Genomic DNA, 13,790 nt, shown 5'->3' with positions numbered 1-13,790 from the left:
CGTGGGGGCGGCAGCCTTGGTGCTGTGCAGTGATTGCTTGCGTTTTGTCATTGTTGAGAAATGCCACTGACGAATGACTTAATACTTTTTTCTTTTCTAGCCTTCCTTTATGGCAAGATTGTCATGAGTTATGGAGTAAAAAGAGAAGAAGGCAGAAGCAGATGGGCATGGCTGATGATGTTTCCACAGTTAAAGCCCCCAGAAAGGACTTGTCTTTGGGCATGGATGACAGCAGAACCAACACACCTCAGGGTGTGCTGCCGTCTTCACAGCTGAAATCTCAGGGCAACTCGAATGTAGCACCTGGTCAGTAATCATTCCGTGGGCTGGTTTTCTCCACATTGTTGGTTGGCTGGCATTGGTTATGCTGCTCTAGTGTTAAAGCCCTTGTGGCTGAAGATTGGTTTATTCCCTGACCTTGCTGCGGCCTTGTTATTTGCTTGGGCCAGTACAGATGTTTCACTGTTACTGGCACCACAGTATTAAGCAATCTCAAGGTAAGATTAATTTATGAAGAAAGCATCAAGTTACATGTAATTAGTGATGGGTCAGATTTCTGTATTTCCTTGTGTTCCCTAGTGTGGGAGCCAGTAGGTCTTTCACTCACACTCTCCTCAGTGAGGCTCGGCATTCGTTGTCTGGATGCTTACGAAGAAGGCGGAGATGTAGGAAAACGGCCAAAACCACCGTAGAGGCGCTTTCATAGCCTTTATTACGTTCTCAGGTTATTTTCAACGTGTTTTCCATTATAGTGTAGAATCCCAAGTATCGAAATCCGATATGTGTGCCAAAAATGACGAAGAATCATAAAGAAGGCCATTTTGGGGAAACTTAAATTTCTTCCTCTGACTCCGTCTATGGGAAGAGTAAGCTGCTTCACGAGAAACCAGCCTCTTCAGTGTTGGCAGAAGTGTGTGTTGCTAACTTCATTTTCTCATGTAGTTAACACCTTCTCAAAAAATAGACTCTGACCCCTCATTTTTCCTCAAGGATCCAGAACACATTCAGCTTTAATTTTTTTATGAAGACAGAAACTGATAGGGAGCAGGTACATGTGTGTGTGGAGGCGGTGTTTTATGAAACATGACAAAGTAGTCCGGCACTTACGAAGAGATGAGTAAATACTGATCTGTTCGTTGAGTAAAACAGGTCTTTGGGTCAGATTGAACTTTTGGTGGTGAAGTATCAAGTAGAGGCTGGATTCGCTGAGCAAGTTTGAGGAAGATTTCCATGGATGCTTTCCCGTGTAATCTGTAAGCTTATGCCTGGCCTTGGTCCGACGACTTGAAGGCGCTGACGCATGTTACTGTAAAAACCAGCGAGTAGCTGGTTGTCACTCTGAAGAATACCTCAGTTTCTTGAGACAGTGAATTCCCCGCATAGGTTTACGGTTACCATACGATATGTACCTTGGGAGAAAAGCACACGTGTGTTGTGTATCGAGTACATTGTGGTTTCTCTCCATGTTAAAACTGTAAACTTGGGAGAAAGACAGAAGAGACGTGACAAGAAGTTTTCTTAGTTTATGTTTATGTTACCTGAAAAAAGATTTTTTTTAAACCATCTCCTGCTGAAAAAGGATTTGAGCTGGTAGCAGCAGGGAGTCTGGGTGGTGGTCCCCTGTCCGTAACAGACCCCAGGGCTTTGTTTCTGCTGCTCCTCATGAGCAGGCACCAGCAAACCTGGTGGAATGGAAGGTTGGTCCTTCCCTCTGTTCTGACGAACAAAAAATGAATCCTGGGCTCATTTCGTTACTGTTTCTTAGCTCTACATACTTAGAGTTCTGTCAGAGGTGGAGAGTTTCATTTTATTTTTTTGGTTCCTTCTTTCCCCCAAACTGCCCCTCTTAAGAAGTGAGAATTCTGGGTTTTTGAAATAGGAGTGAATCATCTTTGATCCATTTTCTTCATCATCAGTGTCTTGGAATAAAAAGATCCCTTCTGTAGATGAGACACCAGAGTTACACTGTACTTCTCGGAGCTTATGAGGAGACTGACTCTGCAGGTAGAGAGATGAAAGACGGAATGAGGGAAACTGGCTCTCGGAGTGTAGCAAACACGTCTGGCTGCTGCTTAATACCTGTGGGTCACAGGCAGAACTGCAAGAGTTTGTTTTGAACTAATCTAAAAATCATATTAAGAACGAATGAAAATGATGTCAAAGTATATTAAGGTAGAATATAGTTTAAAATGGCATCATTCTTCACTTTCACGTCTTCTTGGAGTTCTAGTAGTCTGTCATCTGTGGTTATGGTAATCGCTCATCAGTATCTGTATTATCAGTTAACATATATGGTAATGTATGCATTTGAGCCTTGTTATATATGACTCAAATAAACTTGCATAAAAACCTGTGTAAACCATCACAAGTCTAAACTGAAAATTACGAAAAGAAAAACAACTTAATACTACCTTATGTGCATATGATAAGCAAGCTTCTGTGGGAGTTCCTCACTTAACCAGAGCTTACCTTTCAACAAAGTAATTTGAATAAAATACATTGTATCAACGATCTACAAATCCCAGTTTGAATTTACTGCAGATATAAGGTCAAGTTCTTAGGTAACAAGCGTTATTTTGGATAAGCGGCATGGTGAGTGGTTACGGGTTCTGTCTTCGGACTCGATACCTGGGTTCAAATCTCAGCTCTGCTGCTTACAGCGTTTGTGACCTTGTGCAACTTACTTTTGTGCAGCGAACCTCTTTGGGAGTAAAAAAATAGGGCTGGTAATAATGTTTGCCGTCTCAGGTCGTTGTGAGGAATAGAGGCCATAGGATGCTTAGGAGGGATCTGAAAGCATCCCTGTCGTGGTCGGTCGTCATCACCACCGTTGCGCACCCTCTCACAGGTGCCGTCCCTGGTCCTGTCTGTAGGGTGGGTTCTAGCGGGGGGTCTTGGTTTTCCTTTCGAAGTATTTACCCTTGAAGATAATGTACTCAAAGTGGACTGCAGTTCTTTTTTAAATTTACGTGCAGCTACATCTTAGATGTATGTGAAATTGAACTAGAAGGAGATGCCTTTCTTGCAGTATTTCTTAAGTAGTGTCCTTCCAGTATACATTTTGATATGGTAATGCAGACCCATTTTGCAGGGCGGGCGGGGGGAGCTGTGAATTATGGCAATTCTAATTAATACACATTTTGTCTCTAGTAAAAACAGGCCCTGGACAGCAGTTAAACCACAGTGAATTGGCAATTCTACTAAACCTACTACAGTCTAAAACAAGTGTTAGTGTGGCTGATTTTGTCCAAGTGTTGAACATTAAGGTAAACTCTGAGACTCAACAGCAGCTAAATAAAATAAACCTTCCTGCTGGAATTTTGGCAACAGGTGAAAAACAGACAGACCCATCAACACCACAGCAGGAGTCTTCGAAACCATTGGGAGGAATTCAGCCTTCTTCTCAGAATGTCCAGCCCAAAGTGGAGGCTGATGCTGCCCAGGCGGCTGTGCAGAGCGCATTTGCGGTTCTGTTGACTCAGTTGATAAAGGCTCAGCAGTCAAAGCAGAAAGATGTGCTTCTAGAGGAGGGGGAAAACGGATCGGGACACGAAGCGGCATCACACCTCCGGCCCCCTCCAGAGCCTAGCACTCCGGTGTCGGGTGAGTGTGCGCAGAGCAGACCGCTGACCCGCCGCGGTCTCGCCGTCCTCTTGCTCTTGATGATTGTCTGTCATGTGTGGTGTTTTTTTGTTTTTTGCTTTTTAGGGCCGCACCTGCGGCATGTGGAGGTTCCCAGGCTTGGGGGGTGAATCAGAGCTCCAGCTGCCGCCCTCCACCACAGCCACAGCAACCCCAGATCCAAGCCACCTCTGCGACCTACGCCGCAGCTCACGGCAATGCCGGACCCCCGACCCATTTAGCAAGGCCAGGGATTGAACCCAAAACCTCATGGATACTAGTCAGATTCGTTTCCACTGCACCGCAATAGGAACTCCCTATAATCTTTTAGTAGCTTTGATAGATGTTCTGAAAATGTTCAGGCCATTGGTTATAGGTTGATTTCTTCCTTGGTTATTTAATGTCTTTTTAGACACCCACAGCACATGGAGGTTCCCAGGTTAGGGGTCAGATCTGAGCTGTAGCCTCCAGCCTACGCCACAGCCATAGCCACGCTAGATCTCAGCTGCAGCTTTCAGCAACACCAGATCCTTAACCCACTGAGCAAGGCCAGGGATTGAGCCCACATCCTCATGGATACCAGTTGGGTTCTTAACCTGCAGAGCTGTGACGGGAACACCTAGGTTGGTTTCTTAGTCTGGGTATTCCTAGGAATTGATTCTTTAAAAATTGTGTGTGATAAGGGAGTTCCCGTTGTGGCGCAGTGGTTAACGAATCCGACCAGGAACCATGAGGTGGCGGGTTCCATCCCTGGCCTCGCTCAGTGAGTTAAGGATGCGGCGTTGCCATGAGCTGTCGTGTGGGTCACAGACGCGGCTCAGATCCCGCATTGCTATGGCTCTGGCGTAGGCTGGCAGCTACAGCTCCAATTAGACCCCTAGCCTGGGAACCTCCATATGCCACAGGAGCGGCCCTAGAAAAGGCAAGAAGACAACGAAAATAAATAAGTAAATAAAAATCGTGTGTGACGAAACTGATTATGAACGCTGTAGATATTTCTTACGTAAACCTGTGGTTAAGAAATAATCTCCGGCTACAGCAGATAATTGACCAAGGCAGTATACAGTATATAATAGCTTTTTTTTCTTCAAGCAATAGGTATATGTGAGATGCCTTTGAAAAGCCAAGTACAAGAAAATTCTAGCAGAAATGAATCCGAGTAGGAACCATGAGGACACAGGTTCGATCCCTGGCCTCGCTGGGTTCAGGGTCCGGCGTTGCCGTGAGCTGTGGCGTAGGTCGCAGAGGTGGCTTGGATCTGGCGTGGCTGTGGCTGTGGTGGAGGCCGGCAGCTGGAGCTCTGATTCGCCCCCCAAGCCTGGGAACCTCCATATGCCGCTGGTGCGGGCCTAAAAAGCAAAAAAAAAAAGGGGGGGGGGAAGAAGATTCTTCTGTCAGTGTAGACCCAAAGAGTAGCAGGCAGTATGAGCCCTTTTGCTTTTTTATTTGACTTTTTTTTTTCTTTTGGCCAGAGAGGAAAACATTGACTCTTTGGAAAGCCTTTGGCTTTCCATGGTAACTCCTGACTGTCTTGTTCCGCCTTGTTTCACTCAGGGCAAGATGACCTCATGCCGCACCAAGACCGGAGGATCCTGGAGCCCGCCCCCGAGCCAGACCGGCCCCGCATTCTGCCCCCTGATCAGCGCCCGCCGGAGCCCCCGGAACCCCCCCCGGCCACCGAAGAGGATCTGGATTATCGGACAGAAAACCAGCACGTACCCACCACTAGTTCTTCGTTGACTGACCCGCATGCTGGCGTGAAAGCAGCTCTGTTGCAGCTCCTCGCTCAGCACCAGCCCCAGGAGGACCCCAAAAGGGAGGGTGGCATTGAGTACCAGGCGGGAGACACTTACGCGGCCCCTTCGGACTACAAGGACAGTTTCGGGGCGTCGTCTTTCTCCTCTGCCTCTTACGCCGGCAGCAGCGACGGGCTGGGGGGCGGCTCCGGCCCCCCCTTGGAACGGCGCAGCTTCCTGGGCAGCTCGGACGTGCAGCCCGTGGACACCTACGGTACCGCGTCATCTCACTCCGGCGGCCCGCCTCCGCCGCCCGCCTTTTCTGAGTCCTTCCCCAGCTCGGTGGCTGGGTACGGAGACATGTACCTCAGTGCAGGCCCCATGCTCTTCAGCGGAGACAAGGACCATCGATTCGAGTACAGCCACGGGCCCATCGCCGTCCTGGCCAACAGCAGCGACCCTGGCGCGGGGCCCGAGAGCGCGCACCCTCTGCCCGCAAAGATGCACAACTACAGCTACGGGGGCAACTTACAGGAGAACCCGGGCGGCCCCGGGCTCCTGCACGGACAGACCTGGACTTCCCCTGCGCAGGGACCTGGGTACGCACAGGGGTACCGGGGACACATCAGCACATCGGCTGGCAGAGGTCGAGGCAGAGGGTTACCATACTGAGCATCTGTTTTTCCTCAGGCACATCATTTTTATCTGGAAAGACTTTTCTAGCTGCAATTTCAGGCAGCAAATCCAAGAGACTTGAATAATATTAATTCAACAACAGCTTTATTTTTATGTGGAAAAGGGTCTTGCATACAATAGTTTAAAAAAAAAGACAAAAAAACCCCCACCTTTGCTTAAATTCATGCTGTTCTAAAAACTAGATCTATTGATTGTACATCTTCACAAGTTCTAGTTAACAATTTTATTTTGTATTCTTGCAGTTTTAAGTGGATGCCGATCTTAGGGACATAAAAGTCTTATGGCCCCTCTCGCAGATCTTCTGAACTATGCACATTTGTGCTTTTTTTGTAAGTTTGGACCAACTTTTATGTAACAAACAACCCCTACCCCCCTCCAGTTTTACAACAATCAGAAAGGGCACTGATTTATTTGGTATTTTTCTTTTTACGAAGCTACCTTTAGTCCAAGGTCACTGTCAGTCTTTGCACCTGCTTTCAGTGTTATTGTGAAAGGTGTACTTTGTGCTCATTTCAGAAAATAAAACACAACCTTTCTCTTGATGCAACAGTTTTATATAAAACAAATGGTCAACGTTATTTTTGTTTTATTTTGCAGATTATCAGAGCAAAATGCATTCAAACGAAATAGTGGGTTTTCTATGAAAAATATGGGCGGGTTGGGGAGGGTAAGTAAGTGCCTTCTTAACAGGTAAAAAAAGCTTAAGGTCTGGAAAAACAGTTCACCGCTACACCCATTTGTCCCTGAAGGGAACCAGTGCACTGTGGTGAGAGGCAGGGAGCTCGCCCGTGTTCAGGGGCTGCCCGGTCGCTTCCTGGCAGATCCATTCCCTCCGCCTGCCAGGCTGCCCTCCTGCCCGTCTCTGGGCTGTTCCCGGAAGGGACCCACTGCTGCCCTCGCTGGATCGGGCAGTGAGAGCTGAGAAAGGGAGTCCAGCTCCCGCCAGCACACGCTGCTCTTCAAGCGGTTGAAGGGAACAGCCAGGAGGGTTTTAGAGCGCGGTGTTCCGTCAGGCCGCCCCGCTGGCCCTGTGGCCTTTGCTGCGATGGGTAATTGGGGGACAGAAGCAAGGCCTGAGGACCGAACGTGCAAGAGCTTCTGTTAGGGTTCCCGGGGGAGGGGTGGCAAACACCCCGGTTTAAGTTCCGCAATTGCCACGTCAAGACACAGTTACTCTGTTCGCTTGACTCGTTAACCACAGACAGGGCCTCGATCGAGGTTGCTGAAGCAAAAAGACAAAGTAGTGCAAGAGAACCTCTTCCCTCCTCTCACCTTCTCTGAGGTTTATTAGGGCTTCTTCTGCCACACCTCGAGTAACTTTGTTTTAGTTCATTTTTGACGTCTTTTTCCCATGAAAAGCAGCAAAGAATGGTGGACTAACCCTTACTGAAACCATAAAGGTGTCGGGTCTGACCGACCTTCTGTGCACCTCAGACAGATTCCGTTGTGATGACCCTAGACAGACAGGAGCCAAAGGTAAAGAGCCAGTGTTTCCATGAGCACCAAATGGCAAAACAGACTCCGGAGAGGAGAGCTGTGCCAATGAACCGTTTCGTTTTAACTGTTCTCCTGGTAACCTTTTTTTTTTTGATATCTCAAATTGGAACAACTGTTATCAAATGGAAATCGCTCCAGTTCTAAAGTCAGTCTTTTGATCCTCTGCCCTCTGACTTGCGAACCTTCATTTCAAAACAGTATATGGAAGCATTATAGTTTGGTGACGGTAAAAATATTTTTAAAGTGAATAATTTACCATTTTACTGCTATAAAATGAGTTGATGTCAGTTGACCATTTTATCTTTTGATGGAATCTTTTGTTGTTGGGGAGAAAAAAATGAATGGAAGAAAAATTACTTTGCTTTTATTTGAATATTGAATACTAACAACTTATAATAAAACTGCATTGCAGGAAGTGAAGAAATATTTTAAAATTTAGCAAAATAGCTACAGTATTCAAGTATCTGAAGTTTTAATATGGTGAGTCTTAGAGCTTTAGACTTTCCTGTAAGCGACAGTATCTAAGTTATTCTTAATAGTCACACTTGATAACTCTGCTGACCATAGCAGCTAACCTACAATCGAAGATATTTATGTGACATGAATAGCCTGTGTTTTAAAAATTAAATATTTTATATAAAATTGAACTGTGTTTGGATAGTTTTTCCTAACATTTCAGTTACGTATTCATGTTGGGAGAGTGGCTGGGAGGACAAGGAAATTGTTGCTTGAAATCGAAAATTGGAAGAGGCCAGGTCCTGGTATTTCCCCAAGGCCGCACTGACGGTGAGACTTAGCATATTTTATGTTCCAGTTAGGAAAGATGTTGCCAGTTAAACCACAACGCAATGCTAAGATTCATCCGTTGTAAAATAATCCCCAAATTCAGAGATGTTATTATATGAAAGGTTATTTCTTAGCATTGATGAAATTCAGTATCAAAATCTTAACGCATCCATCCTTCCATTTAATACTTTTAAATGAATTTATACTTGAGTGAATTTGGCTTAATAAAAAGGGTAGGATTTGAAAATCGCTAATTCTGTATGTCACAATAACTGCAGTAATCCTCGAGCACTGTGGAGTGATGTTTAAGGAACATAAAATATGGCTTAAGTTGTTTCGGAAGAAACAGGTGAGTCAGATTGTAAAAGAAACGCCAAAGACAAGAAAAGATGGACCTAATAAAGAAGGCCCCGTTTGCTCTCTCCCATGTGAAATTCCCATTTGTGTCTCTGACACAGCAGGTTTTTCTGTATTTAAATCAGTATGTTTCCCAGGTCTTCAAACCATTATTTGTTGCAGAGCTGAAGTCACCCATGAAATTTTAAGACTCATTTTAAGGGTTTGTTGATTGAAATGTCTTCTGGACGCATTAAGATAACGCTTTAGCTGTGATCCAGAGCTTCACTCTGTCGGGTGCGCCACACATTCCGTAACTACCGAGTGCCAGGTACTATTCTCTGTTCTAGTACTTGGGATTTGTCAGTCCACGTGAAAGGCTTTAAATCATATGAGCAAGAAGATTTTGAAAATGGAGAAGCTGGTAGTATTTGCTACTTTTCAGCTGTATATAAATTACACATAAGTGAATGTAAAAGATAAAAATGTGTCTCTAAAATTTTAAAGTCAAATTTTAATAGAGAAAATTCTGCTTAAATAGAACAGTTGGAAACTCAGGGATGAAAACACAATTTCGGTTGCATCTGGCTGGTTTGCAGTAGGCTCATTGGTAGGAAGTACTAAGATTTCTTGAGAAGAATGGGAGGTAAATGGGCTAAATGCTTCCACACTAATCCTACTGGTACTTCTCAGTTAAAGTTTTGCTGTGTTTGATGTATAATTAATTTTAGACAGGTTTTCTCCCTAGGAACTTTTTCTTTTTTTTAAAGGTAAATCTAAAATAGATTTGAATAAAGATCTAGTGATGCCCTGCGATGCTGATTTTGATACTTTAAAATTCTCAACAGGATGTCCCAATAATCTAAAGTCACCTGGGCCATGTTCACAGCTAAGAAGAATGACGTTGAGGTGGCTCACCAGGGTTGTCCCTCTAAGCCGCACCTAAATGCTCTAGAACATGCTTAACTTCTCACTGAGAAATTTGTTACAGTCCTTGCCAGGGTTACGGTAAAATAAAACTGTTCCGTTTAGAATATGCTGAACGACTCGTTTAACCCAGTTGGCTTTTAGAGGTCAAAAAAAAGGCTTCAGAAAAAAAATGAAATTTTAGAAAACTTAATTAGTTAATAAAACTTGATGAGATCCTGTTTTTTATATACGGGTTAGTCTTGAAGAAGGAGATTCCTCAGTTTCTTTTTTTAAGACCGTAGTTACTTTATATTTGTAACAATTAGTAAGACAATCTTTTATTTCAACGTATTTTCTATTTGTAGGAGGAAGATTGATATCGTCAGACCTGCAGACATTGTTTCCAATTCTTTCAAGTTTTTATAATTTCAAGCCGTTTTATGGGGAAAGCAATGGTTTGTCATTTACCAAAGGCCTCTCCAGATAAGTTCTTAAAACTGTTAGCAGTTTAAGAATAAAAGCTATTAAGAGAAAATTAGTTACCAGTTGAAGACGGGAAACAAAATTTTGTTCTATTGGAAAGAATTCGCTCTTCGGATTCAAATATCCCATTCAAATGTGTTTCTAGTTGAAATGCTGCATTGAAAGTGAGGCTCTGTGGGAATCGCTCAAGTTTTTCCACAGTTAGTTAATGTGTTGTATCAGCATACTGTTGTGAGAGAATTTTTAGTGAAGTCTCATAACTGGTAACTCTAAATGGGTGTAATAGAACCCATTTGTTTAACAGCGGAAAGACTTGGATAATCGAAAACAAACCGCCCTAAGACTCCAGGCTGTTGTTAGCCTTGTTTCCTTCTTGCTTGAGAAATAATCCAATCTGAGGGAGAGGGTCACTTGTTATCCACTGTGTCATGCTCTATAGGCAATACTTTAAACCTGGAACCCTGTTTTTTTTCTTCTTTTTATGTTTGTACATATTTGAAAGGGTAGGAACACATACAGAGATAACCGTTAGTATTTTGCCTCTGATCGATGTTTTCCTTAAAAACAGGATGATGCTGCCTGTAGCTTTGTAATTAAGAGTTTTTCATGTAATGGTTTGTGAACATCCTTCAGCAATTAAATTTTCTCCTCTTTTTGGTGATTGTAAATTACTCCTTTATAGAAGAACCATAACTTAAAAATTCCTCACTGCTGGACACAAAATATTTCTAACTTTTCTGTTATAGATAACAAAGTGATGAAAATCTGTATGAATACCAATATACAAACCTAATTTCCTGGAGTTGCTGATCTAAAGAGTGCACTTCTAAACTTTTGCTGTGTCCACGTTGCCCTCAGAAGGGATCTGGAAGTTTTACAGACCTACCACTCTCCCTTCTCATTTAGCTCTGCTGCATATTTATAAAATCTTCGGGTCTTTGCCAAGTTGACAGGTGAGGAATCATGAAGTTAGCCAGGTTAGCCAGGTTTCTTTTATTAATTTTTCGTGTTTAGTTATTATGTATGTATGTAGCTTTGAAAAACTTTACGTAAGGAAGATAGCCCTTTGTAAACTATGATAAAGGAAAATTTAATGTGTGGTCAAGGCTGTTCATCTAACAACTTTTTTTTTTTTTGTCTTTTTGCTATTTCTTGGGCTGCTCCCACGGCACACAGAGGTTCCCAGGCTGGGGGTCCAATTGGAGCGTAGCCACCGGTCTCCGCCAGAGCCACAGCAATGTGGGATCCGAGCCGCGTCTGCGACCTACACCACAGCTCACGGCAACGCCGGATCCTTAACCCACTGAGCAAGGGCAGGGACCGAACCCGCAACCTCATGGTTCCCAGTCGGATTCATTATCCACTGCGCCACGGCGGGAACTCCTCTTTTAACTTCTTAGAAAGGTCTCCCCCCAGTGCAAGATGGTTTTACCTTTTACGCTATTTTATTTCTCTGGCTTTCTGCTTTTACATTTAGTTCTAAATGGTTCTAGAATTTATTTTGTTAGATGTTGTGAGGTTCTGACCCAACATCATACTTCCTCTGAGCTACCGTGCTCATGATGCCCACAGCTCTGGTTAAACAGTCCGTCCTCGCCCCGTTTTACAATAGCTGTCTGTCTTGGGGCTGTCTCTGGGCTCCCAGTCGTGTTCCACCCTCGATCCTCCTCCTCCTGGCTAGAGATACACTTGGATTTCTCTTTGTAAACCAGACGTTTGTCACTGTCTTTCTCAGCACTATCGCCGCTCCTACAACAACGTGTATGTAGCGCACAGCAGACAACAGGATGGAACAGAATTTAACTTTTAAATATACTGTTTAAATTAGGAATTTGTTTTTGTTTGGTTCAGTTTTTGTGTTTCTCATGAAAAGTTCTGAAATTTTCTTTCTTTTTCTTTTCCTTTTTAGGGCTGCAACTGTGGCACATGGAGGTTCCTAGGCCAGGGGTCGAATCAGAACTGTAGCTGCTGGCCTCCACCACAGCTCACAGCAACGCCGGATCCTTAACCCACTGAGCTGAAATTTTCTTTACTGTAGTTCCGATATGCTGTTTTTTAAGAGTTTCCATTTTTTGTTGTTGTTGCTTCTAGAAATGGGCTCTTCATATTATTACAGATAATATTTTAAACTAGTCTGCTGATATGGGAAAGCTGTTGGCCACATTTATTTCTAATAGTTTTCATTTGATTGAATATGATAATGGGCCTTCTCATTTCTGATTTTATGATTTTCAGATTTCATTCACGTATAATTTAAACTATAGGTTAGAAATAGAATGTTAAGAATATTCATGAAGCCCATTTATTAGGATCAAATGCTTTTTCATTGTACAGCGTTTTCTCCTTTGGTCTATTGATGGTATGGGCACAATTCCATTACTAGAATCTAATACTGGACCATTCGTTAGAAATGCTGCTGCATCCTAGAGACTAACCCTGTATTTAGGATTTTGTATTTATGTATATGCGAGAGAAGTCTGGTTTTCATTAACAAGTTTATGTATTTATTTTGGTTTTGTTTTTTCTTTTTTTTAAGGCTGCACCTTCAGCACATGGAAGTTCCCAGGCTCGGAGTTGAATCAGAGCTGCAGCTGCCAGCCTGCACCACAGCCACAGCGACACTGGATCTGAGCCCCATCTGCGACCTCCACTTCGGCTTGTGGCAACCCCAGATCCTTAACCCACTGCGAGAGGCCAGGGATCAAACCCACATCCTCAGAGACGCTATGTTGAGTTCTTAACCCGCTGAGTCACAAGGGGAACTAATTAACAGGTTTTGATAGTGTTGCAGAATGAACTGGAAAACTCATTTTTGGGGGGGCGGATTTAGAATAGTTTATGTATCCTGAGAATAATCTTACTGTAGTTAATGCTGCTTTATTTATATCCAGATATACCTGACTCTTCTTGAGGGTATTTCTGTCAACATTCCTCCCTTTCCTCATGCCCTCGATCTGTTCAGGGTTCTGTTTCTTGAGTAAATATGGATAATTTTCCTTTTTCTGGAAATTCATCATGTAGTCCACCTTATATTTAAAATGCTTTTAGTTGCACTTACTAATCTTGGTGTTTTAACTATGTTACCATCTATTATTCCATATCATTTGTATGTTTTTTTCTCTTTTCCTTGGTTGGACTCGTTAGGATTTGCCCGTTCTACCTCTGTGCTCTCACCACCAGGGAATAAAAATTGATCACTTACTTTCTCATTTATTCTGACTTGGATTCTTTCCTTCTACTTCTCTTATTTATCCCTCCCTCTTGAGTTGAATGATTAGTCCGTTTGTTTTCCTTCCTTCCAATTCTAAAAGAAACCCTTTTAATGGTATAATTCTCTCATTATTTTTTTGGCTCTACCCTGTAGGTTAGGAATTTTTTTTTGGTTATTGTTTTCTAAATATTTGGTGGCTGTAAATTTGATTGCTTGTTGGATTCAAGGATTATTTAGAATAGCATTTCAATTCCCAGGTGGTTGGATATATTTTACTTTGGAGATTTTTTGCTAATAAAATGTTTTTATTACATATTGTCAGTATATATAATCTGCTGTGGGGAATATATTGTGGATTTTTTTTAGCTTGCCTAGCAAACGAATTTTGTAAATATTTTTCTAGGGTAACCATGTCATTTGGTACAGTTCGTCACGGAAGCATTGCATCAGTAGCCTTAAACACTCTCGAGTCTCCCTCTACTCTGTAAGAGGCTCATGGAACGCAAAGCACGACA

The 13,790-nt window shown here is 43.2% G+C and overlaps 1 protein-coding gene across 9 annotated transcripts in view; it reads left to right on the top strand.

Moving 5' to 3' along the window:
• The window catches only part of CDK13 (cyclin dependent kinase 13), a 120,400-nt gene extending 112,203 nt beyond the window's left edge, over positions 1-8,197 (top strand). For 5 of the 9 annotated variants that reach the window (XM_085004887.1, XM_085004886.1, XM_085004885.1 and 2 more), the window contains 3 exons: positions 101-306; positions 3,331-3,603; positions 5,176-8,197. In XM_085004887.1, coding sequence (XP_084861013.1) covers positions 101-306; positions 3,331-3,603; positions 5,176-6,029 — 1,333 coding nt within the window. In that variant the 3' untranslated portion in view covers positions 6,030-8,197. Of the gene's footprint in view, positions 1-100; positions 307-3,150; positions 3,604-5,175 lie in introns of all 9 variants that reach the window. The other 4 variants (XM_085004883.1, XM_085004882.1, XM_085004881.1 and 1 more) reach the window with 1 other exon arrangement.
• The last annotated feature ends 5,593 nt before the right edge of the window (positions 8,198-13,790 follow it).

The sequence above is a fragment of the Sus scrofa genome, chromosome 18, assembly GCF_054392235.1.
Source record: "Sus scrofa isolate SSC_HxYL_T2T_F1_AM1 chromosome 18, Sscrofa_HxYL_maternal_Yorkshire_Landrace_v2.0, whole genome shotgun sequence".
Lineage (NCBI taxonomy): Eukaryota > Metazoa > Chordata > Mammalia > Artiodactyla > Suidae > Sus > Sus scrofa.
The sequence above is the reverse complement of the archived record's forward strand: the minus strand, read 5'-3'. Positions and strand labels throughout refer to the sequence as shown.